At 41.3% G+C, this 25,905-nt stretch overlaps 1 protein-coding gene across 3 annotated transcripts in view; it reads left to right on the forward strand.

Annotated features, from left to right (window-relative positions):
- LOC129700363 (spectrin beta chain, non-erythrocytic 1-like) overlaps positions 1-25,905 on the forward strand; it is a 199,973-nt gene that overhangs the window by 82,943 nt on the left and 91,125 nt on the right. For all 3 annotated transcript variants that reach the window (XM_055640786.1, XM_055640785.1, XM_055640787.1), the window contains 10 exons: positions 6,059-6,210; positions 7,721-7,894; positions 10,102-10,193; positions 10,330-10,410; positions 12,064-12,179; positions 14,004-14,116; positions 15,241-15,428; positions 17,479-17,596; positions 20,399-20,557; positions 25,434-25,736. In XM_055640786.1, coding sequence (XP_055496761.1) covers positions 6,059-6,210; positions 7,721-7,894; positions 10,102-10,193; positions 10,330-10,410; positions 12,064-12,179; positions 14,004-14,116; positions 15,241-15,428; positions 17,479-17,596; positions 20,399-20,557; positions 25,434-25,736 — 1,496 coding nt within the window. The remainder of the gene's footprint in view (positions 1-6,058; positions 6,211-7,720; positions 7,895-10,101; positions 10,194-10,329; positions 10,411-12,063; positions 12,180-14,003; positions 14,117-15,240; positions 15,429-17,478; positions 17,597-20,398; positions 20,558-25,433; positions 25,737-25,905) is intronic.

Here is a 25,905-nt window from a genome sequence, read left to right on the forward strand (position 1 = left end):
ATGGGTCTGGACAAGGAATCACTTTGAAAATGGCGGAAATTGAAGAGAATGATCTGTTGAATGCGGAGGCTGGTGTGATGTAACGTGAGGACCAGGGAACTCTATCCTTGTTCTGTCTTGGTGGGGAGAGAATGGGAGCATTGGAAATTACCTGGGCACATTGTAGCATTTTGGAATCATATTAAATTATACAACTTCACATAAAATTTCCCCCTCAAGGTGTCTCGTTTTCTTTTTGTCAGTAATATCTTGAATAGTTCTGGTTACTTTTAGCTGTGAAGTTATGAAAATCCTGGAAGGAATATAAAGAGGGAGAACTAGAAAACAAATGCTTGGAATTGAAGATAATTTATTCAAATGTTAATTTTGTGAGAGCATGCTTTAAGATTGCATTATAAACTTACACCTGAAATGTACTGCATACGTTATATTAAATAGCTACTAATACAAGAAAGTAAATCCATAACAATACTTCACATTGCATTTTATTTGCATAAAAGGGACAGATTAAAACTGAAAAATGCTAAAATTGCATTCCTAGTAGGTAAATTGGTAATTATGATTGAGTGAAATGGATTTGAAGATTAGTAAATCTTAAACTCCCCAGGCACTAATTGCTGTGATAGACGAAAACTGTGTGATGTGTGTGCACATATTCCTTGAGCAAGAAACAAACTGTTGGAGGAACAATACGGGTCAGGCAACATCTGTGGAGGAAATGCATAGGCTACAAAATGTACTGCAGTTACTCACCTGGGTTATTTTGACAGCATCCTCCAATTGCACAACTTCTTTCACCATGAACTTGAAGAAGGGTCCCATCCCAAAATGTTACCAGTACCATGTATTTCCATGCACAAGTGCCGGGCCACAGTTCCTCCAGCAGTTTGTTCTTTGCTCAACATTTCAGCATCTGCAGACTCTTGTGTCAGCATTTATGTTTTGTTTGTTTTATTACATCGCGCTTACATAGCCCCTCAGGGATGTTGTGAGATGCCACAATATTTGATGATTTCTGATTTAATTTCAGCTGCAAGTGCAGGATTGTCCCTTAAATAACAATTAACTCAATGATTTTAACACGGCAGAAGATAGAGATCACAGGTCCATTCCAGATCACACTGCTTGCTAATGGTGTGAGAATGTAACTAGGTTCCCATTCCATTGGCTATTTGCCACTTCAGTGATCATCTCAACATTAAACATTCGAATGTCACGTGAATTTCCAAAGAAGTGTTTTTTCATGTACTTTGTCTATTTTCAGCCTCTGCATTGCAATTGAGTGGCTTTACATGTCCCTGTCACATTTCTCCACTGTACCCCTGTACTTTAAACACTAATCGTGATTGGATCTTTTACTCTTGCCTCAGTCTAACAAGTTTTTTTAGCTGCACGGCACAAAAAGGCATGGAGGCAGCTTAACATATGCAATAATGTCAGTTGCACACCCACAATCTGATATCTGACAATACATGCATGGCATTTAATACAGCACACATGTATTTGTACTAATGTCATTGGCCTTGAATAGTTAAGTAGGCACTCATCTGAGGTGATGTGATCTCTTCAGCTCATGATCCTTGCCCCACAGGCATACCTACAAGACTCCAATGTCCTATTGGCCTTTGGAGATGCACATTGATGTGCCTTTTATCACCCTCATCCTCTCAATGTTACCAAAAGCGCTAAGGAATGGTTGATTCAAAACTTTAACTCCCATTTTTTCCACATACAAAACAATTATTTGCATAAAGTCTCTGAACTGAGAATGACCCAAAATATCAATGAATCTTTGCCAAGATCTTTAGATCACTAGTTACAGCTTGACAGGTGGCTTAGTTAACATTTATTGCACATATCTATTTTTAAGATATCTCTAAATCACTTTGTAGCATGAGAATCTTGTCTTTGGTTTTGCAGTGGCATTCGAGTGGTTAAGGGAGAAATGGAGTGGTCCAAACCCCACTTATGAAAGATTTGCTGGAATACAGATGGAAACACTGAATCCCCAATTGTTATCCAGCAGGTAACTTGTTAGTTGTAGGTTACTCACCAGATAAAAGCTGTCCAGGGTCTGACCACTCCAGAGGAGCATGGGTGAAGCTCACAGACTTCGTACTGGAGTTGGGCGTTTCAATGCCACCATGTGGAGTTGGGGGCTCCGCCAGAGCTCAGCCTGTGAATTCGGAGCAGAACAACAGACAGCCAACCATGTCATCTCTGGGTGCCCACTCTACCACCCACCAAATGGAGCTCTGGCCCTGGCAGACATTGACGCAGAGACAACAACCCTGCTGCTCAACACCTGGCTTGAGATCTAAATATTCCTTTGGTTTATGTTTCATTCTCAAGAAGAAGAAGAAGACTCCCTCCTGAGGAGCATGTTCATCTGCCTACAATTTCTCCCACTCTTTATTCACATGGGAATGATTATAATGAAAGGACAACAGCAAATCATTGTAAAATCGTGCACATGGTTTTAAGGTATATTTAATCTGCACATATATATCGAAGATTTGTAATGGCACAGGAAACATTTTCCCATTGAGCCAATGGTATACTCTTTTTCGGCTAATATACATGTACACATACTTGTATTTCATTAAGGTACATGATTATTTAGGGTCCATGTTTCTCATTGCCCACTGTCACAAATCCATGGTAATCACATTAGTGGTGAATAGTGTGTTTCCTAGCTCAAATGGACACGAATAAAGTGGGAAAGAGTGCCTCTTTCTAGTTGTAAATGTTCTCAAGGAGACAAAATATATGTGTCAAGTCAAGAGAGTTTATTGTCATGTGTCCCAGATAGGACAATGAAATTCTTGCTTGCTGCAGCACAACAGAATATTGTAAGCATAAATACAGAACAGTTCAGTGTGTCTATATAGCATAGACCATTTATATACACATAAATAAACAGATAAAGTGCAATAGGCTGTTATAGTTCAGAGTTTGTTTGATGGCGAGTTTCATAGCCTCATGGCTGTGGGGAAGAAGCTGTTCCTGAACCTGGATGTACCAGATTTCAGGCTCCTGTACCTTCTACCTGATGGCAGCAGAGAGATGAGTGTGTGGCCAGGATGGTGTGGGTCCTTGATGATGTTGGCAGACTTTTTGAGGCAGCGACTGAGATAGATCCCTTCGATGGTGGGCAGGTCAGAGTCGATGATGGACTGGGCAGTGGTAACAATGACACAGATTCACCACCCTCTGACTAAATAAATTCCTCCTTAATTCGAGGCGTATTCTCTTAGATTCCACAAAAAACTCATTGGGTTACAGGTGGCATTCATGAAACAGTATTTGTTTTCCAGAGGTAGTTGTTCTGACTGCATTATGAATATATTTTTCTGTATGGAATGGTAAATGCATGTTGACTTAACTAATTAGGAATGGTCTATTTCATCATTTAATGATTATATGTGAACTAATTGACCTTTTGCCAGGGTACCTAACAAATTATTGAACTTGGTTTAAGTTCCCAATCTTTGTGCTGCTCGTCCAGTATTATAAATAATCCATTAGCAACTACATGGTCTCAGTTAAATCTTCCTTCTACAATAATAATTTTGGGATTTTCTTCATCAGATAGTTCTGAACTACACATAGATTTGACGAAGATTAGTCATTTTAAGGCAGGAATTATTTTAGGCTTTAGAGAGACAGCTCGGAAACAGGCCCTTCGGCCCGCCACGTCCATGCTGACCAACGTTCATCCCATACACTAGCACTATCCCCCGCACTAGGAACAATTTTACAATTTTACCGAAGCAATTAATCTACAAACCTGTACGTCTTTGGAGTGTGGGAGGAAAAACGGAGCAACCGGTGAAAACCACATAGTTACAGGAAGAATGTACTGACTTTGTACATACAGCACCCGTAGTCAGAATTAAACCCATGTCACTGGTGCTGTAAGGTAGCAACTCTCTTGCTGTGCTACTGTGCTGCCCCCTTTTACCTCTGTTTAACGTACCACTCACTCTTAAACAAACAAACTTGATCTTTACACCATTGTCCAAAATAGGTTTTGGTGGAACAATAGATGACAGATGAGATGCTTTGTGTCAACAGGTCAATTTTATTTCCCAATTGCTTTGCATGCATCATTGCAAGTGTTAGTGTTGGTACTTTTGCTATGAATCGCCCATGCGTATGAGCTGACACTAGCTGATGTTTGAAGGATACACCTTATCTTGGCATAAGTTTTCATTCACCTCAACATGTGGCAGTCAGTTTGTGCTGTAAGTCCATTTATTATCTTTTGTTTAAGAGAGCAATGGGCCAAATGCAGGACCAGCTTTGATGGACAACTTTAAAGTCTCTAGGTTGTTCAATTCAACATTGTATTTTTGTACGTTGTAATGTAATAACTTTTTGGAAAGGTCAAGGAATTGCATTCTAATCTTTCAAATATGAATTTACCAACGTGTGTGTGTGATATATGTAGTATTTATGGAATTCAATGCTGGTTAGATGTGAATAAATCAATAATATCTGTGCACCACCCTTTATTACAATCATAGGCAACATAGTGACACAAGATATTTCTGAATATCAGAACTCTGTGGACCTTGTTAAGTACTAGTTCAGTATGGATATATTAAATAATACAAACTGATTCATTCATTTTTGGAGACACTTTCAGGCAGGTTTATGAAAGGAAAACATCAAGCCTGAGCCTGATCTGATTCAATAATGTATTGGTTGCAATTTAGTAGAGATGTATTTCTGTGCTTTTTATCTGCAAATATATTTATATGAGTTCATATCAATCCTAATCCCAATATTATTGAACACATCAATTTCATTATCTTTTCGCTCTCCAACTATGATTAAATTTGACTTAATTCAGTGAACTTGTAAGCAGATTATTGGCTGATCGACAACGTGGTGGAGCTTTTGCCATCCATGAGAGGTTTTATCCCAGTGGTTACATGGCTGAGATGAGAATCTGCGTGTATAGTTAAACTCTGATATAAGATGGTAACATTTAATAGATTGTATTAAAAATGACGATACTCTCTTTGAACATAACATTTTGTACTTCACCATCTCCACAATAATTTAACTTTGGATTACCCTTATGTCTCTGAGTGTCAATAAGAGATCATGTTGCCAACTCCCTTCCACCCACTTCATTACCAACAGTGAGATTAGCACAAGAAGGCATTTGCCAATCCAAGCCTGCCTCTGTTCAGTGCAATTTTCAGCTCACTAGCCTTGCGTTTCACATCATGGCATATTTTGTACTTGAGGCTGCCACAGCAGAATGTAATAGAGGAGGGACTTTGGCATAGAGACTGGGATTTGACATCAACCACCAACTGGTTCCGTGTCACAGACCATTAGTTTTCAGCCACCAGGATTTAATCTGCCACATCACACTAGAGACTTCTGAACCATTTCCAGAATAGGCAAGTCCTCTGTGTGGTCAACCATTATCATTGGGCAGTCTTAAATAATCTAGCCAACAGTGGCAATGCAGATCAAACAATTGCACGCATTGGGGATGAGAACCCACTCACCTATTTCAATGTTGGACTGTAGCTGGGGCATGCAATGGAAGGAACGTACTTCACTTCAGGAACTATGGCTCCGTAACTCCAGGAACTATGGCACTTGGTGGAGGCAGGTTCGTTTTTATCATTTAAAAATAAATTGGATAGTTATATGGATGGGAAAGGAATGGAGGGTTATGGTCTGAGTGCAGGTATATGGGACTAGGGGAGAATACGTGTTCGGCACGGACTAGAAGGGTCGAAATGGCCTGTTGCCGTGCTGTCATTGTTATATGGTTATTGGCTTGGAATACAATATATGTAAATGCTCAATCTAAAACTCATTAACCTTCCCTTCGATTTTTGCAACTGGTTGAAGACAGGGCAAAATTAATAATGAAGCTGCTTGAAAATATTTTCTGTCTGCTGCAACATGCCTTAAATTTGAAACGTTTGTTGCTGTGATAATGCATAGTTCAAACGGCTACCTGATCTCGGTTATATATAAATATTAAGACGTCAAACATTAATTTGATTAATTAATTGTTTTACAGATGAACGCGAAGTTGTGCAGAAGAAAACCTTCACCAAATGGGTGAACTCACATTTGGCACGTGTAACGTGCCGTATTACTGATCTGTACACCGATTTGCGAGATGGCCGAATGCTGATTAAGTTGCTGGAGGTTCTTTCAGGGGAGCAACTGGTATGTTCCATAATCTGATTGATTTCATGGTTTGTGGTTTTGACTGTAATTAAGTGTTGATGGCTGATTTTGACATTAGAGTAATTACGATCAGAATCACACAGCAAGATTTCATATAATCTATGTCGCATTCCAAAACTACATGAAAATTAAGAGGATTTGTTCAACATTAGATAAAAAAATGGTAAAATAACCACGCAACATTAACACTGAATGGTTTGTATTTTGAAAATATAACAGCTCCACACATTCATATCACAATGCTGTATTGTTGCTTTAGTCTTATCTTCACAAAACATGAAAGAGTTAGGTGCTGTATTATATTTTCCACCTCTTTTTTAAATAACCGGCTTAAGGAACTCTAACTTATGCAGCATTATGAAAATTTTGTAGAAACAAAGAACTACAGATGCTGGTTTATATCAAAGATAGGCAGCCAAGTGGAGTAACTCAGCGGCTCAAGCAGCATCTCTGGAGAAATAGGACGGGTGAAGGAGGGTCCTGACCTGAAACGTCACCCATCCTTTTTCTCCAGAGGTGCAGCCTGACCTGCTGAGTTGCTCCAGCACTTTGTGTCTATCATGAAAGTATTTATCCTCAGTGTTTAAGGAGGGTTCGAGAGGGTGCTGGATTCTCGATATTGCCAAGGACACAGAGACCTTGTTGAATTTAATGGGAGGATTTTGTAATATGTTTATTTTTGCATTTCTGCCCAGCAGCTGGCTACGTTGATTTGCTGGTCAGTTACCATGCAGGAAATCATACCGTGTGAAATGCCTTCAGCAAATGGTGGAGAGGAGAGAAGTGAGAGATATGGATTTGGCAGAAGGGAGGGAGACCTTGTTGCACCAACAGCTCATATTTCCTGCATTCCAATGCTGTTTAAAATTGCATTAGTAATTATTTGTGATAAATCAGGCTTCCAATTGTGTTAGTTGCTGATTTAAATGTGTTGAAGAACTATCTATTGCAGGACGTACAAACATGCATAAGAACATCACCATAAAAATAACAGTGGATACATGTTTGGCTGGATAAGATTTCCCATTTTAAATTCCCTGAATTTTCCCTTCCTGCCATTGGGAGGAGTGTTTAAGTTGAGAGGGAAAATACAAGTTGTCGTTTTTCTAGAGGTGAAACGATAAGAACAATGGTTTAAGAGTCAGAAATCAGCATTTTGTGACTGAAGATAGACACAAAATGCTTGAGCAACTCAGCGGGTCAGGCAACATCTCTGGAGAAAAGGAATAGGTGACGTTTCGGGACCAATGGATAGGTGACATTTTTGTGACCCGAAACATCAGCTATTCATTTCTCCGGAGATGCTGCCTGACCCTTTTACTCCAGCAGTTTGTGTCTATCGTCAGTATAAACCAGCACCTGCATTTCCTTCCTCCATAATTTGTGACTGCTTGTGTTTTTAGCTTTTATTTAAAGTTGATTAGCTTCAAAATGTATTGCTTCTGTGTATGTTTCTTTGTACTAAAAATGTTGTTATGAACCTAATTAGCCAAAGCCAACAAAAGGTCGGATGCGTATACATTGTTTGGAAAATGTGGACAAGGCTCTCCAGTTCCTCAAAGAACAAAAGGTGCACCTGGAAAATATGGGGTCTCATGATATCGTTGATGGGAGCCACATGCTTACACTCGGTCTCATTTGGACCATCATTCTCCGTTTCCAGGTAACTAGGAGTATACGAGAACTACAAGGACTATTTTCCACCAGGTGTGTCCGTGGGGTAGAATATCGGTCTCTCCAACTATCAGTGGGAATTTACCAAGATTGTTTTTTTTTCCTGAGTTCTGCCATTAGCATCGTAGAAGGAACAATTGAAGCAATGCCAGTTGTAATTGGCCCATTTTTCTTACAATCCTACCTCCCAAATTTATATCATCGCTTGCTGAGGGGATCTTAGAAAAATCTAGAATTTAGAAGGATGAGAGGATATCTTATTGAAGCATAAAAGATTATCAAGGGTTTGGACACGCTAGGGGCAGGAAACATATTCCCAATGTTGGAGGAGTCCAGAACCAGGGGCCATAGTTTAAGAATAAGGGATAAGCCATTTATAGACAATAGACAGTAGGTGTAGGTACTCTCTCTTGAAAGTATCCAGAGAACCGGCCTCCACCGCCCTCTGAGGCAGAGAATTCCACACTCACAACTGTGTGAAAAAGTGTTTCCTTGTCTCTGTTCTAAATGGCCTACTCCATTTGGCCTCAGAGGGTGGTGGAGACTGGTTCTGTGGATGCTTTCAAGAGGGAGTGAGATAGAGCTCTTAGGGATAGTGGAGTTAAGGGATATGGAGAGAAGGCAGGAACGTGGTACTGATTGTGGATGATCAGCCATGATCGTATTGAATGGCAGTGCTGGCTCGAAGGGCCGAATGGTCTATTCCTGCACCGATTGTCTATTGTCTATTTAGACTATTTGCATTTTGCTGAAGATCCCAGCATCTGTAGTTTATTGGATTTCCAAGTTGTGATGTATGGTTTAGGGGAAGTGGGTCAGTGGAGATGTGGAGTTTAAGGAACAAGGTTCGAACTGGAGAAACAAAGTGAGATGGATGAGAAGGTTCATAAGATCATAAATAATAATAGAATTAGGCCATCCGGCCCATTAAGTCTACTTCACTATTCAATCATGGCCGATCTATCTCTCCCTCCTAACCCCATAACCTCTTACACCCGCACTAATCAAGAATCTATTTATCTCTGCCTTAAATATATCCACTCACTTTGCCTCCACAGCCTTCTGTGGCAAAGAATTCCACAGATTCACCACCCTCTGACTAAAGAAATTCCTCTTCCTCTCCTTCCTACAAGAACATCCTTTAATTCTGAGACTATGACATCTGGTCCTAGACTCTCCCACTAGTGGAAACATCCTCTCCACATCCACTCTATCCAAGCCTTTCATTATTCTGTATGTCTCAATGAGGTTCTTCCTCATTCTTCTAAATTCCAGCGAATATAGTCCTGGCCCAGTGCTGTCAAACACTCATCATATGTTAACCTATTAACCTTCTGGGATCATTCTTGTAAAAGGTTGTTGTGAAAGGGTCTATAGATTGTGAGATCCTCTTCAACATGCTTGCCTCTTTTGGCTGTCATTTCAAAACTAAACTTCCTTTTCTGCACTCTCCGTTTCTCCTTGTTTTTTCTTTTTTCTTCCTTGGTGACCTCCTGCCTCTCCCTCATTCACTCGTTCCCAGATCATCACATTACATTTCCCCTTTCCCTTACCTTCTGTTCCCATTATCCCTCATTCTGCGTTCCTACTTTCCTAAATGTGTTTCCTAAATCAGTAGTTTTCACCCAATTCCTCCTCGTAACACAAGTTGCTGACTTTACAAATGCTTTCAATTACAGATTGTAATACTGTAACCGGAGCATTCATTTTAATTTTTCAGATCTTTGAGTGGAGATTAGTGTACAAATTCAAATTGTTAAAACACAATAGATCGGGTAGATGCACAGAGTCTTTTACCCAGAGTAGGGGAATTGAGGACCAGGGGACATAGGTTCAAGGTGAAGGGGAAAAGATTTAATAGGAATCCGAGGGGTAACATTTTCACACAGAGGGTGGTGGGTGTATGGAACAAGCTGCCAGAGGAGGTAGTTGAGGCAGGGACTATCCCATCGTTTAACAAACAGTTGGACAGGTACATGGATAGGTTGGGTTTGGAGGGTTATGGACCAAGCGCAGGCAAGTGAGACTTGAGTAGCTGGGCCATTGTTGGCCGGTGTGGGCAAGTTGGGCTGAAGGGCATTTTTCCACGCTGCATTACTCTATGACTATGACATAATTATTTTTCTTTCAGGAGTTCTCGTAGTTCCGTGTCAAATGGGTTTTTTTTTTATTGAGACCATTAATTTGTTCTTTAAGATTCAGGATATCACCGTGGAGACAGATGATTACCATGAGACTCGGTCAGCAAAGGACGCACTTCTCCTCTGGTGTCAGATGAAAACAGCAGGGTAAGTTACTGCTGCTGCTTCACTTCTCTTTTAATTAACCTTTAATACAAACAGCTGCAGCCTTTGATCTGAACTTGCGTCAAAGATCAAAAATCTCAAAATAAAAGCATACCTTTTTATTTTTTATAATACCTAGATATCCTAATGTAAACATCCGAAACTTCACTTCAAGCTGGAAGGATGGGCTGGCATTTAATGCCCTTATTCACAAACACAGGTAAAAGTTTGATTATTCCAATTGTATGCAGGCAAGCTAAAGGGCCTGTCCTACTGCGGCGACCTAATTTCTTCCTTGGTGACCTCCTGCCTCTCCCTCATTCACTCATTCGCAGACCCTTCTCCCCCCTTCTCTCCCATTCTCTCCCCCTCTCTCCCCTTCTCTCCCCCCCTCCCCCCCCCCCCCCCCCCCCCCGCGCTCTCTAAAGGACTTACCGTACACTGTGCCAGACGTCTTTTGCCTTACTATTTATCGCGGGTGTGAATTTCAGATAGCGCTCCCCCGCTTTCCCTGGCCCCCGCCTTTGCGATGTGGTTGTGTGCGTGTGTGTGTGTTGACGGTCGATCCAGCTCACGGTTTCATCGCTGACGGTCGAGGTCTTTCAGGCGAGTGCCCTTGAGCTTGAAGGTCGAAAACAGTCGCTGAAAAGTTGCGTTAGTGGGACAGGCCCTTAAGAATGTGTCGCTCGTAATAGACTATAAAGCTAAGTTCCCTGTTCTGTTGTTCACAACACATTCACATTGAACGGGAAGCAAGCGTGACAGCCCCAATTAGAGTTGTTGAGTCATGCAGCATAAAAATAGGCCCATCAGCCCAACTCGTCTATGCCAACTAGGATGCCCCATTTACGCTGGTCCCATTTTCGTTTAGTTCATTTCCCACTAAACCTATCCTATCACGTTCACAAGTTATAGGAGTAGAATTAGGCCATTCGGCTCATCAAGTCTACTCCGCCATTCAATTATGGCTGATCTCTGCCTCCTCATCCCATTTTCATGCCTTCGTCCCATAACCATTGACACACGTTCCAATCAAGAATTTGTCTATCTCTGCCTTAAAATTATCGATTGACTTGGCCTCCACAACCCTCTGTGGCAATGAGTTATACAGATTAACTACCCTCTGACTAATGAAGTTCCTCCTCGCCTCCTGTCTAAAAGAGCACTCTTTAATTCTGAGGCTATGGTCTTAGACTCTCCCACCGGTGGAAACATTCTTTCCACAACCACTCTATCTATGCCTTTCCTTATTCTGTAAGTTGCAATGAGGTCCCCCCTCGTCCTTCTAAACTTCAGCGAGTAGAGGCCCAGTGCTGTCAAACGTTCATCATATACTAACCCACTCATTCCTGGAATCATTCTTGTACCTAACAAAATGTACGCCTCAAGCCACCACGTTTGGTCACGCTAGATGCATGCAATCGCATGCTGGTGGGACAGGCCCTTTACATCCCCTTCATGTGCAAAGATAGAAATTCTATGTGGTGAGTGGTGAAGTGTATATTAATGAGCAAAAATCACTTTTCATGTGCTAGATTTTCATTTTATTTCTCTCACGGAACGAACTTAATGTTATGTTTTTCTTCGACTTTCTAATCTCAGAAAAGGCAAGATAAGGTTTCTGGTTCCAGTTTGGTTTAAACCTCTTCTCATTAGTCACAGTTGGCAGCAGGGTGCACGATTTTTAGTTTTAAAAGCCAGTTATTGTGATTGTGCAGAGTGTGGAAATAACACAATCAGATTGGTTGAAAGTGGACTGGAACTTTTTGTTGGGCTTTTGGGGGGAAAATGGCCAAAATGTATGAAAATTCATGTTTAGTTTTATTGGATAATAAAAAGTAGAACATCAGAAATACTTTATTTCTTTCTTCAGGCCTGATCTGATTCAGTTCGACAAGCTGAAAAAGTCCAACGCCATGCACAACTTGCAGCATGCCTTTGATGTATCTGAGAAAAATCTGAATGTGACCAAACTGCTGGATCCTGAGGGTTAGTCAATATCATTGAAGTTAAAAGGGTCTCGACCCAAAATGTTACCCATTCCTTCTCTCCAGAGATGCTGCCTGTCCCGCTGAGTTACTCCAGAATTTTGTGTCTATCTTCAATGAAGTCAAGTCAAGTAGAGTTAATTGTCAACTGTACAGGTAGGGCAAGGTACATGTGCAATGAAAATCTTGCATGAAGCAGCATCACCGGATTTACCACCTGATTGTAGTAAAAACCCACCTTTTTCACTGATATACTTCAAGGAAGCAAATATGTCATCCTTACTCTGAGCTGTATGTGAATACAGACCCTCCAGAATGGTTGATTCTTAACTACTTGTTCACTTCAGAGGCATCTAATGTTACCATTTCTGTGTGCAACACATCCCATGACTTGTTTCTTAAATCACATCATACTCAGACAACACACAAAACACAAATTACACATAAATGATACATAAATTGTGCAAATTATACATGTGCAGGAAGAGGACAATAGTATTAACGATTTAATAGTTTAACAATAGTACAGACATTTGGGACAAAGTGCCTGTTCTTGTGGTGTTCTATATTACACATTATTCCAAGTAAGTCTGGGTAGGTACCACCAAATAAACCTTGGAGATGTGATGCTCGCGGTGGAATAGCAGACTCTAAGGTAAATCCTCCATTTTTTTTATCACAACAAACGTCGCACTGAAAGGAAGGCAAACATGGGAAGCCTTAACCCTCTGACCTGCATCCTTTCATGTGCAAAGAGCGGAATGGTGTATAATTCGATGAAGACAGTTAGTTTAGGATTGCTGTAAGATTGTTTGCAGTTACAATGTTGAAATAATGTGATTTAAATTTGTTTTGCATTGAGTGCCATGTGAATAAGCTGCAAAGTATAAAAACTGTGGCTACAATTAGAGCAGCGTAGTGCTTAACTTTCTGGACGAGCAGCCAAAACTCTTGGCCATGAATTTGATTCCAAACATGGCAGTCAGGGAATTTTAATTCAACTAGCAAAATAGATTTCAAAATATGAAGCAAGTTTTAGTAATGGTAAATAGGAATCCATCTGATTGTAGTAAAAATCCACCTATTTCACTGATGTGCTTCACAGAAGCTAATGTGTCACTCTGACTGAGCAGTATGTGAATACACCCTCTCCAGTATGGTTTATTCTTAACTACTTGCTCACTTCAGAGGCATTTAAGACTGCATGATAAATGATGCCATTTCTCAGCGCAACACATCCCATAAATTATCTTTTATTTTTAAATCACTGATTCCTTGTATTGGTTGACATACAGTTTGGTCTTTTTGCAAAATTCTCAATAAAATGCTTTTCCCCCACTGTTCACAAAAATAAAAAAGGGTTTGTTCAGTTTTACCTAAGAGATGTGTGCTTGTAGTTTAGCTAATCATTTTGATTAAAATCAGGTGGGAATATATAGATTCAGGGCCATATTCTTCCCAGCAGTAATCAGGCAACTGAACCATCATCTCACCAACTAGAGAGCAGTCCGGACCTCCCATCTACCTCACTAGAGACCTTTGAACTACCTTTAATCAGACTTTATTGGACTTTATCTTGCACCAAACATCATACCCTTTATCCTGTATCTATACACTGACTGGATAGCACACAACAACAAAGCTTTTCACTGTACTTCGGTAGATGTGATATTAATAAAATAAAATGAACTACAAACTAAGCAAGACAGCTTGCATGGTTGTGTGAGTTGCAACAAATTGTTGTGACCTATATGAATTTTCTCCTTAACAAGTGATTATTGAGAAAAATTTAGACATTCTTTTTTTCCATTTTGCCTCCATCCAGATGTGTTTACAGAGAATCCAGATGAGAAGTCAATCATTACCTATGTGGTAGCATTTTACCATTACTTCTCCAAGATGAAGGCATTAGCAGTGGAGGGGAAAAGGATTGGCAAGGTATGTGTTGTCAAGAATTGTCTGTTTAAGTAATGTTACATCCAAGAGAGTACTGATAACAGAATATAATCCTGAAGTACTGAAGAGAAACTGAAAAAAATAATCCCACATGAAACATCCTTCCAGCTAAACTCCAGATGGTGGTTTCTACGTCCCAATGAGTGTGAAATATTTGTGACACACATTGTAGAGGAGTGTCTCAATGCATTATTAATCCAGTATATCACTGTTTCCTACAGACAGAATCCCACAAATGTAATTTCCATTCTGCTGAGTTAAACTCTATCCAACTTGAGTAATGATGGTCTTGTGAAATGTTCTCCTTTGTTTTTCCTCTTATTGGAATGTTAACCTTAAGGGCCTGTCCCACGAGCATGCGACTCCATGTGGCAAGCGCGACCTAAAGCCCGCAGCCGCCTCGACGCCGTACGCACGGAGGTCGAGTGAGTGACGTGATGTTCGAGCGAAGTCCTACAGGCGTACGGTGTCGAGGCGGTACGTACGGCCTCAATGCGGCTGTGGGCAGACAGGCCGTTGCCGCGCGGAATATTTGAACCCGGTCAGTTTTTCGGAGACTCGTGCGATGTCGGGACCAGCTCCGCACAACTCCATACGGCTCCGGCGATCAAAGTGGGACTGCCCCGGCGAGGCTGTACGGCTCAAACGACCACGTTAGGTCGTGCTTGCCGGCTGCAGGCGTATGCTGGTGGGACCGGCCCTTTAGTTCGCGCTTGTCGCATGCAGGTCGCAAGCTCATGGGACCGGCCCTTAAGGCTCCGGGAATATTGAAACAAGGCTTTAATTCATCTTTGCAAGTCTGTGAGTTTTGTGCTTCTATGTAGTATAAGTCTCTGTAGGTAGTTGAATCATGTTACTATGATTGTATACCTCTTGGTAGGTTTATAGTATATGGTTCCTCTATTCATACACCCATGCTTACTCTTATTGTTTATCTCACTGTTTGTGAAAATCTGTCATTTCCATTTGCAGGAAAGAATAAGATGAATCAGTTTCACACAATTAGATTTGCTTGTTTTGATTAGACTGGATCTTTTCCAATGTCTCAGAACATTGAAAGAGCTGGAGATATACATATATTCATTTGAATATTGTACTTTTCCCAGGTGTTGGACAATGCAATTGAAACCCAAAACATGATCGATAAATACGAAGAACTGGCATCCGACTTGCTAACTTGGATCGAGCAAACCATCATTGTCCTCAACAGTCGGAAGTTTGCCAACTCGTTGAGTGGAGTGCAACAACAACTACAGGCCTTCAATACTTATCGCACAGTGGAGAAACCTTCTAAGTCAGTTGTAGAAATAGGGACACCATGTGTTTTAGCTTACAGTTACTAATTTTTATTTCAAATATCTGACAAGCTTGGGTGATATCAGAGCTGTAACCACCTTGTGGAATTATTGAATATGCATTGTTTCAAAATACCACTGCTACACTAGTTGATAACCAGACTGAGCAATCCACAGATCACTGTGCAAAGGAATTCACCAGGCAAGATTGGCGAGGGGAGAGCCTCAGAGCAGAAAGGAGAAAGATGACAAGTTGGGGACAAATAATGTAGTTGGAGAGAGCAAGATTAGCAGTCAGGATAGGCAGATTCATGGCAAAGTGGGAGGAAGGACTGATGTTTACTGCATTTATTTTTCCAATGCAAGAGACTTAACAGGTAAGGAGGATGAACTCAGGGCATGAATTCACCTGGATATTATAACCATACCAAAAACATGGTGGAAGGAAGGACAAGACTTGCAGCTCAATGTTCTAGGGTGTAGATTATACGGATAAAAAGGCTGGGTGGGGGTGGTTGCCCTTCTGCTCAGGCAGGGCATGTATAGTGCTTAGAGAGGATATAATCCTCCAATATCCTCATATATCAATATATGGGTAATATCCAGATAGCCCAGTGAGCCTTCGTGGATGATGGGACTCTATTATAGGCCACTCAAGTAAACCAGAGGAGCAGTTGTGTAGGGAAGATGTAGATAGCTGCAAAAATAATAGGGTAGTATATTCGTGGGAGATTTCAACTTCCCTAATATTGTCTGGATTTTCCATAGTGTAAAGGGTATAGACAGGATGGAATGTGTTAAATGCATTCGAGAAAGCTTACGATCAATATAAAGAGGGCCTTACTAGAAAGGGCACAACACTGTATCTCTTCTTTGGGAAAGAGTGAGGGCAAGCAACTGAAGTATCAGTGGGTGAATACTTTGGGACCAGTGACCATAATTCTATTAGAAAGATTGGACTGTCCCACAAGTTAAGGATTCATACTGCTGGGGTGTGTGCTGCCCACAGCACTTCATATTTCGCTTGGGCAGCTGACACCTCAGCAGTATGAATATTGACTTCTCTAACTTAAAGTAACCCTTGCTTTCCTTCTCCCTCCATCCCTCCCCCATCCTAGTTTTCTGAACAGTCTGACTGTCCCGATTAAATTTTATCTCTGTTTGCTTTTAGCTAACAATCATAAATTCTACATTTTCCTCTTCCTTCATCAGCTTTGATGTCTCATTTTCAAACCTTACACTTCCGTATCTATGCGTCTCCCTCTCCCCTGACTCTCAAGACTGGAAACGTCACTCATTCCTTCTATCCAGAGATGCTGCCTGTTCAGCTGAGTTACTCCAGCATTTTGCGTCTATCTTCGGTGTAAACCAGCATCTGCAGTTCCTTCCTACACACCCCAGTCATTCTATCCTCTCCTCTCTCCCACTGGGCAGATACAAAAGCTTCAAAGCGTGAAACAACAGATTTAAGAACAGCTTATTTCCTGTTGTTATTAGACTCACAAATAGACTTTTCATATGCTAAGAATTAATTGCTGACCTCCCAATCCACCTCTTTGCAGCCTTGCACTTTATTTTACTACACTTTCTCCATAGCTGCAACCATGTATACTTCACTATTTTTCTCTCTTGCATGGCCATGATGTACTTCTGCATGGTATGATTTGCCTGGGGAGCACATAAAATAAAGTTTTCCACAGTATTTTACGACACATGACAATGCTAATCCAATGTCAATGCATTTCTATATGTTGAGATATATCTACTGGTTTACATTTTTAATGTCAATTAATTATAGTAGCTGTCAGTGGAACTTGAATATTACTTACAAAGACCTATAAATAGATGTTAGCAATAATAAAACCTAGCTAGACGAGCTGCAAGGCATTGCTTTGGCATCTGTGGCATCTCTCCACATGCTTTTATGATTTTCATCTACGCAGTACTGACAATGTTTAATTTTAAGCGTCAATGCCAATTTTTACAATGTAGTACTGAGGTTCCATTTGAATTGCAATGAAGCTTATCAAAGCTGCTGTCTCCCAACAGGTTTCAGGAAAAGGGTAACCTTGAGGTGCTGCTGTTCTCCATCCAGAGCAGGATGAGGGCAAACAACCAGAAAGTGTTTACGCCGCATGAAGGAAAACTTATCTCAGACATTAACAGGGTAGGAAGTTTCTTCTCTCTTTATTTCCCTCAGTTTGAGAAATCCATTCATCTTTAACCCTATTGTTTAACGGTTTTGTGCGAGTGTCTTATGTGCCGTTTCCCTGGGTGAGATATTTCCAATTACAGTGGTTTTATGACACATCATCTGGTGGATGTCCGTAGTGGACACTTCATGATTATTTAAGTAAATGTGTAGTGGGGATCAGGTACTTGCTATGTGCACTGCAGAGATTAATGAACCATTTAGCAGTGTTCCGTATAAAATAAAGGTCTGCATGCTGTGAAACATCAGATAGTATTTAGTTAGAAATTAGCTTAATAGTTTGTAAAGATTTATTTTTACATTTCTGTATTTCATTCAGAGATGAAAGTGTCCAGTGCAAAGTAAATCAATATTCTATCTTTTTGAAAATGCTCTCAATTATTAAATACTTTACTCAAGCTTTCCTTACATTTTCCTTTCCAATTCTGTAGAACAAAAGGCTTTGCTTTTATATGACATATATGGTATTGCCACAGGCATCTCTAATGCAGCTCATGCAGTGAATTACTCTCAAGAACAACGAGCTGTGAAATGTAGGCAAAGGTGGTTATTGGTGTTGCAGGTAGACCAAAATGCTGGAGAAACTCAGCGGACGAGGCAGCATCTATGGAGCGAAGGAATAGGTTGATGTTTCAGGTCCAGACCCTTCTTCAGACTGATGTGGGGGTGGGGGGAGGCGGGAAGAGGAAAGGAAGAGGCGGAGACAGTAGGCTGTGGGAGAGCTGGGAAGGGGAGGGGAGAAAGCAAGGACTACCTGAAATCGGAGAAGTCAATGTTCTGGGGTGTAAACTACCCAAACAAAATATGAGGTGCTGCTCCTCCAATTTGTGGTGGGACTCTGGCCATGGAGGAGGCCCAGGACAGAAAGGTCGGATACGGAATCGGAGGGGGGGTTGAAGTGCTGAGACACTGGGAGATCGGATTGGTTAATGTGGACTGTGCGGTGGGCGAAGCGATCGCCAAGCCTGCGCTTGGTCTCACTGATGTAGAGCAGTTGACGCCTAGAGCAGCGGATGCAATAGATGAGGTTGGAGGAGGTCCAGGTGAACCTCTGCCTCACCTGGAAAGACTGCTTGGGTCCTTGGAATGAGTCGAGGGGGGAGGTAAAGCGACAAGTGTAGCATTTCCTGCAGTTACAAGGGAAAGTACCAGGGGAGGGGGTAGTTTGGGTGGAAAGGGATGGATTGACCAGGGAGTTACGGAGGGAGCGGTCTCTGCGGAAAGCCGAAAGGGGAGAAGATGGGAAGATGTGGCCAGTGGTGGGATCCCATTGGAGGTGGCAAAAATGTCAGAGGATTATCTGTTGTATGTGATGGCTGGTGGGGTGGCAGGTGAAGACAAGTGGGACTCTGCCCTTGTTATGAGTGGGGGGATGGGGAGCGAGTGCAGAGTTACGGGGTATAGAAGAGACCCTGGTGAGAGCCTCATCTATAGTCGAAGAGGGGAACCCCCGTTCCCTAAAGAATGAGGACATCTCCTATGTCCTGGTGTGGAATACCTCATCCAGGGTGCAGTAGTGGCGCAGACGGAGGAATTGGGAGTAGGGGATAGAGTCCTTACAGGAAGCAGGGTGGGAAGAAGTGCAATCCAGATCGCCATGGGAGTCAGTGGGTTTGTAGTAGATGTCGGTAGGTAGTCTGTTACTTGCAATGGAGATAATGAGGTCAAGGAATGGTAGGGAGATGTCGGAAATGGTCCAGGTGAATTTGAGTGCCGGATGGAAGTTCGTGGTGAAATGGATGAAGTCAGTGAGTTCTGCGTGGGTGTAGGAGGTAGCACCAATGCAGTTGTCAATGTAGCGGAGGTAGAGGTCGGGGATAGGACCATTGCCTTGAACAAGGAATATTCAACGTACCCTACAACGAGGCAGGCATAGCGAGGGCCCATGTGCGTGCCCATAGCTACGCCTTGGATTTGGAGGAAATGTGAGGAGCTAAAGGAAAAGTTGTTGAGGATAAGGACCGGCTCTGCTAGGCGGAGGAGAGTATCGGTAGACGGTGATTGGTTGGTTCTGCGATCGAGGAAGAAACGGTGGCCTTTAAGACCCTGCTGGTGGGGTATAGAGGTGTAGAGTGACTGGACATTCATGGTGAAGATGAGGGAGTGGGGGCCTGGACAACGGAAGTCATGGAGGAGACGATGTTGCACATTGTCCACTGGCACCTCTCTATATCAGGCTATGTGGCCATTTTGAATTCATGAGATTAACCAGTCTTCATTAGATAGTTTCAACAACTGCTTTGGAGCATCATCAGTTTTGATCAGACACGTCATTGGTAATGCATAGACGCTGGAACATGGATAACTTTTTATCCACCAACTTCAAATCTGCAGACACAGTAATCCTTTGTACATTTACAGGGAGATCTTGGTTTTATTTTTTATTGTTTGGGCAAACCAATAAATTGAACATAAAATTAAATACCATAACAATTTTTAGTATTATGTGAAACAAAATTGACTAATTCTCTCCATACTTGTGGATTCAACAGGATATAGATTATTGTAAATAATGCCCCTGTCCCACTTAGGTGATTTATTAGGCGACTGCAGGTGACTAGGCTGTCGCCACATGGTCGCCGGGGTGTCGCCTATATGGTCTCCTCAGTCGCCCAAGGAGTTTGAGCATGTTATTGCAAAATTACAAGCGTGCATTTTAAATAAGCATAAATCAATTATTCATGAAACATTGTACTACAATGTATCTTTTAAAATAAAAAAAAATCTCAGTGTCTTCTTATCTACAATTGTGAGTAGGGCTGGGAAGGGCTGGAGAAGGCAGAGCATGAACGTGAGCTGGCTCTCAGGAATGAACTCATCAGGCAGGAGAAACTGGAGCAGCTGGCCCGCCGTTTCGACCGCAAGGCCTTTATGAGGGAGACCTGGTTGTTTGAGAATCAGCGGCTCGTCTCGCAGGTAAAGCAGCAGTCTGTTTTGTTATGGAACATGTATAGACGTAAGCAGGCATTAGTGACGTGCACTGTTTTCAATAATGTTCAAAGAGACTTCAACTTTCACAATATATAAGATGAGGAGATTGATTTTTTTTTTTCCCCTTGGCAACAACCACTCTCTCTCTAATTATAGTATGAAAACTATTCTTATAATTGCGCTTTCTTTAAACATTACTGTTTTTGGTGATTCCCCGATCCCAACCTTCACTGTTTGATAACAGGATATAACTAATGTATTCCCTGCATCTTTGAAATCCTTTAAACAGCTGATGACCAAATGTGAAATATGGAAAAAAAAACTGGGAATGCTACAAATCTGAAATAAAAGCAGAAAATGTTGGAAAGCCTAAGGCAGTGTCCATGAGAAGAGAACAAGAGTTCATAGTTCAGGTCAAAGTTGAACTATCTGAATAAAAGGTCCCTACCACAAACAACACTTATCCATGTTCTCCAGGAATGCTGCCTGATCCACAGAGTTCTCCAGCACTTTGTGTGTTTTTTTACCGCAAAATCATAAATCTGAAATTAGTTTTAGCACTCGAGCGAGAATTGTAATCATTAAAAAACACACACAGAAATTTCACATGTTACTTACTTTTAAAATTGTAAATCTGCACTTCGCCACAAGCATAATATTTATGGGAAAGAAGCCATCTCCTACATCTTTGCTCATGTGTATATGACTGGAAGGTGGTGACAGCTCTCCTGTTGATTTTCAATTACCAGATACAAATGTAATTCTGAAAGAGCTAGAATTGTCCTAAAAGGTGTTTTATGGCATTGTTAATGTCTCCATCCACCGCCAAATATCTCACTGTGAGGGAAACCAGTTATGTCACAAGTGATAGCAGTAGATTTAGGCCATTTGGCCCATTGTCTACTCTGCCATTCAATCATGGCTGATCTATCTCTCCCTCCTAACCCCATTCTCCTGCGTTCTCCCCATAACCTCTGACACCTGTACTAATCAAGAATCTATCTCTGCCTTAAATATATCCACTGTCTCCAAAGCCTTCTGTGGCAATGAATTCCACAGATTCACCACCCTCTAAGTAAAGACATTTATCCTCATCTCCTTCCTAAACGAACATCCTTTAATTCTGAGGCTATGACCTCTAGTCTTAGACGCTCCCACTAATGGAAACATCACTGTTGATCTCACTGTGAAGGAAATCAGAATTGATCTCACTAGGGGGTGATTCACAGCTGATCCATGCAGATTGTGGGTCACCTGTAATTAGTGCTTTTCTCAGGTGAACACAGGGCAGCCGTGCAGTTGTGTATGGCTGCCCTGCCTGTAGCTGTCCCTCCTTTCACTTTTTATTTTATTTTTAGTATGTTAAAAAGTGTTGTTTGGAGGTCTATTCTTTTTATGTGTGGGGGGTGTGGGTGGACAAGGGGATGGGGACTGGACTCACAGTGGGAACAATTGTGGGGGGATGCTTTTATGTTTTATGTTAAATTCTTCTTTAATGTTGTGTATTCTTATTAATGTGCTGCAGTGGCAACTTGAATTTCACTACACCAATTGGTGTATGTGACAATAAATGAACCTTTGAACCTTTGACCTTTCAAACGTTTCTACGGACTGAAAGGCATGAAATTATGCATTCTTGCCACCTGAAAGGTGGTTAGAGAAGCCTATAATACACATTTCAACATTTCAACTCCCCTTCCCATTTCCCATTCTGACCTTTACTGGGCACCTACCACTGTCAGAATGAGACCACATCAATTAGTGGAACAGCACGTCATATTTCGCTTGGGCAGTTTACAACTCAGCAGTATTAATTTTGATTACTCTCATTTTAAGCAATTCCTGCATTTCTTCGCCCCCCCCCCCCCCCATTTCTCCCCCACGCAAATCATCCAACTAGTTCCACTGTTCGCATGCTTGTATCCCTATCGATAGCACAACTTCCCCAGCCAACAATCACCCATTATGGACTCCACTCTTGCCGAGGTCATCTGTTGCTGGCCCTGTTTTGTTCTGGCCTTCTCTATTTTTCAGTCTGAAGAAGGGATCCAACCCTAAAACTCACATATTCCTTTCCTCCTGAGATGCTGCCTGAGTTACCCCAGCATTTTGTGTCTATCTTCAGTATAAACCAGCATTTGCAGTTCTTTCATACTTTTAATATACATAATGTGTTTCAAACACAACAAATGTACCTGCTATCAAATTGCAAACAAGTGATTTGTGGAAAATCACCCTTAATTTATTATATATGTTACTTAAAATCTTCTGTCTTGGCTGTGGAGTAGGCATACATGCAAACCATTAAGTGCAGCTGAGTGGAGGATTTTCACAGAGGAACTCTACTGCTGCGCCACCGTGCGTTTGAAGGAAATGTGTTATCGATGTTCTTCTGTTTTGATTCCTAACCATTTTCCGAAACCCATCAGTCTTGCCTTCCTCCTACCAAAGGTAGATGACTGCTGCGATGAAAGAAGATGGGTGTGTGGAACACAGCCATGTGCAGATCAGCTGAAATTAGCAGCTGCATTGTTCTGCCCATTGTCACCTGACAACATGGTTTGATCATCAGACATTATAAAACTAAGCAAAAATACTTGTTGGAGAACAGTACTATAACAAATCTTTGAAATGACTCTGTATTACTTTTCTCAATGTTGAAGAGAATAACTCCTTCATCAGTTTAAGATCATATTTTAGTTTTCTTTAGACACATTTTCATCATAGTCGAAAAGCAGCAAAATATTTCAAAGAATATGCATGGAAAACTTTCACATTGCGTAGTTTATCTTCACCGTTTAACATTTGTTTCAGTAGCTTAGATTTGTTAATAGTGAATGCCTTCAGTATTGTCTGCTTTGATCCAGTGTTTTAATCCATTTATTTAAAGTCGACATTATTGTCTTGCCTTTATCTCTTTGTCCTCACCCAGAGTTTTTTTCACTACAAATATTGTTCTTGTAGCAGCAATTCAGGACGGTGAAGGCAAAGTATTAATAAAGTTCTTTGTCAGTTTTACTTAAGCTCTGTTCTGCTGTACATTAGTAGGTAGTTGGTTAGAATTGACCAATCTGATTGGCCCTACAGGTGGCATTCCTAACATGAATCACACAAGGTAGACACAAAATGCTGCGTAACTCGGCGGGACAAGCAGCATCTCTGGAGAGATGGAATGGGCGACATTTCAGGTCACCCATTCCTTCTCTCCAGAGATGCTGCCCGTCCCGTTGAGTTACTCCCACATTTTGTGTCTACCTTCGATTTAAACCAGCACCTGCAGTTCTTTCCTACACATGAATCACATGAGATTGCATAAATGGGTAGATCTTGCTGGATCAGGGCATGGTGTGATGCATGCCACGAGTTAACTTTTTCCTCCACCCTTCAGCTGAAAACAGACCTGCACAGACTGCATGAGTTGGCAAGGCTGTAGTGAGGACCAAAGGGTATCTTGAAGGCCAAGAGATGTTTTGGTGGATGTGTGCATGCAGTGGAGTAAACAGCAAGAGCATGGCTCACCCTCACTAAATCACTTAGCATATTTAGAGTATGCAAGTATGTCAAACTGACAAAAGTAAATTCTGGTGCACACATTATTGTGATCATTAATTGCTCATTAAACTCTTTTGATTAGATTTTCTCCTCATGATCCCTCATTCCTTACCTCCTTATTTTTTTCCATTCAATATATCACCTTAACCACTGAAATTTAAAAACAAATATGAATGGGAAGTAGAGGAATGATAGGGTGTGGGCAGGACTTGGGATAATGTAGCGGGAGGGTGAATTTAAATCAAATCAGCTCCAGGATGGAAAATGCAAGAATGAAATTGAACAATTTAAATTGGTTTCTTTGGGCAAGAACACTGATCACATTGTCAAGAAGTGTTCTAAAGTATTGGAGTTCTAGGATTAACTCTCTGTGATTAAACCAATGAACAAGTTATGTGGAAATCTAGCAAACAACCCATAAACACCAGGGTAGGTTGAGGGATGAGCTGTCATTTATTCCTATAGGTTTATTCTCAAGTTCTGGAACTTTGCATAATGAAGTTCTGTGAATTTGCCAGATGCTTTGCACTTTAATAATGTGAAATTCATGGTTTAATATCTGTTAGCTTTTCCAGCAATATCTGGCCCATTGGGCTTTCAAAACACTTTTAAAACAGTCATGGCATTACAGAGACTATTTAATATTCCAAACCGATATGAATACATTCTAATGCAACTATCTACTAGAGGTTATATTGTCTGGATATACAAGCTCTATTCTGGGCATTGGGATCTGGAGCAGGTGATGGCATTTGGGTGTTGAATGATGCACTGATCAGCTGTCCTTCATGTTCCCACTACAGAATCTGTTCATTCAGACCCTATAACCCGGATAAAGGTGCTTTGTGTTTTTTTTTGTTGTTGTTGCATTACATTGGCTGTGATGCTAAATGCATATATTTAATCATTCAGGTTATACTTGAAATAGAAAAGCTTTTAAAATACGTTCATCTTGCAGTCGATGTTGTGTTTCGTAGTCGTGCTGAATTCTTCCTTGAGCCAATTACTTCTAATGGCTGTTTCAGTCTGCTGCTGTATCTGGCTTCTGATGCCTTGCTCTGCACGCTACTATAAAACGGCAAGTGAAAGTAACGCGCAAAAGCTTCAGAATCTTGTCATTCTACTCTAGCACCAAGCATGTTGCCAAAACATTGCCATCCAAGCATCTTCCTCCTTGCCTGGAAAAGTTACCATGTCCATGTACGCGCTTGCTTTTTCTAGTAGGATACAGTCATTGGAATGAGTCTTGTCCCTGAACTGTTGCAGTCACTTATGTACTTATTGTTTCATTTATACAATTTGTCTGCAGGATAACTTTGGCTATGACCTGCCTGCTGTGGAAGCAGCAATGAAGAAGCATGAAGCAATTGAAACTGACATTGCAGCCTATGAAGAACGTGTGCAGACTCTTATGGATGTGTCACAGGAACTGGAGGCCGAGAATTACCACGACATTACACGTATTAATGCCAGGAAAGAAAACATCCTGCGACTATGGGAATATCTTCTGGAGTTGCTCAATGCCCGGCGAGCAAGGCTGGAAATGAACCTGGCCCTTCAGAAGATTTTTCAGGAGATGCTTCACATCATTGATTGGATGGATGAAATGAAAGTATGTGTTGAAATAGTTTTTTATGTATCTGCAACAGACAATTTTGTGTTCTTTTTCAAGCGAAACAAAGGCAAAATAGTGAAATTCGAATAATGCAGCATTCAATTGCTTCCCCTCTCCCCTGACTCTCAGTTCGAAGGAAGGTCTCGACCTGAAATGTCACCAATTC

The sequence above is a fragment of the Leucoraja erinacea genome, chromosome 9 (assembly GCF_028641065.1).
Source record: "Leucoraja erinacea ecotype New England chromosome 9, Leri_hhj_1, whole genome shotgun sequence".
NCBI classification, from domain to species: Eukaryota; Metazoa; Chordata; class Chondrichthyes; order Rajiformes; family Rajidae; genus Leucoraja; species Leucoraja erinaceus.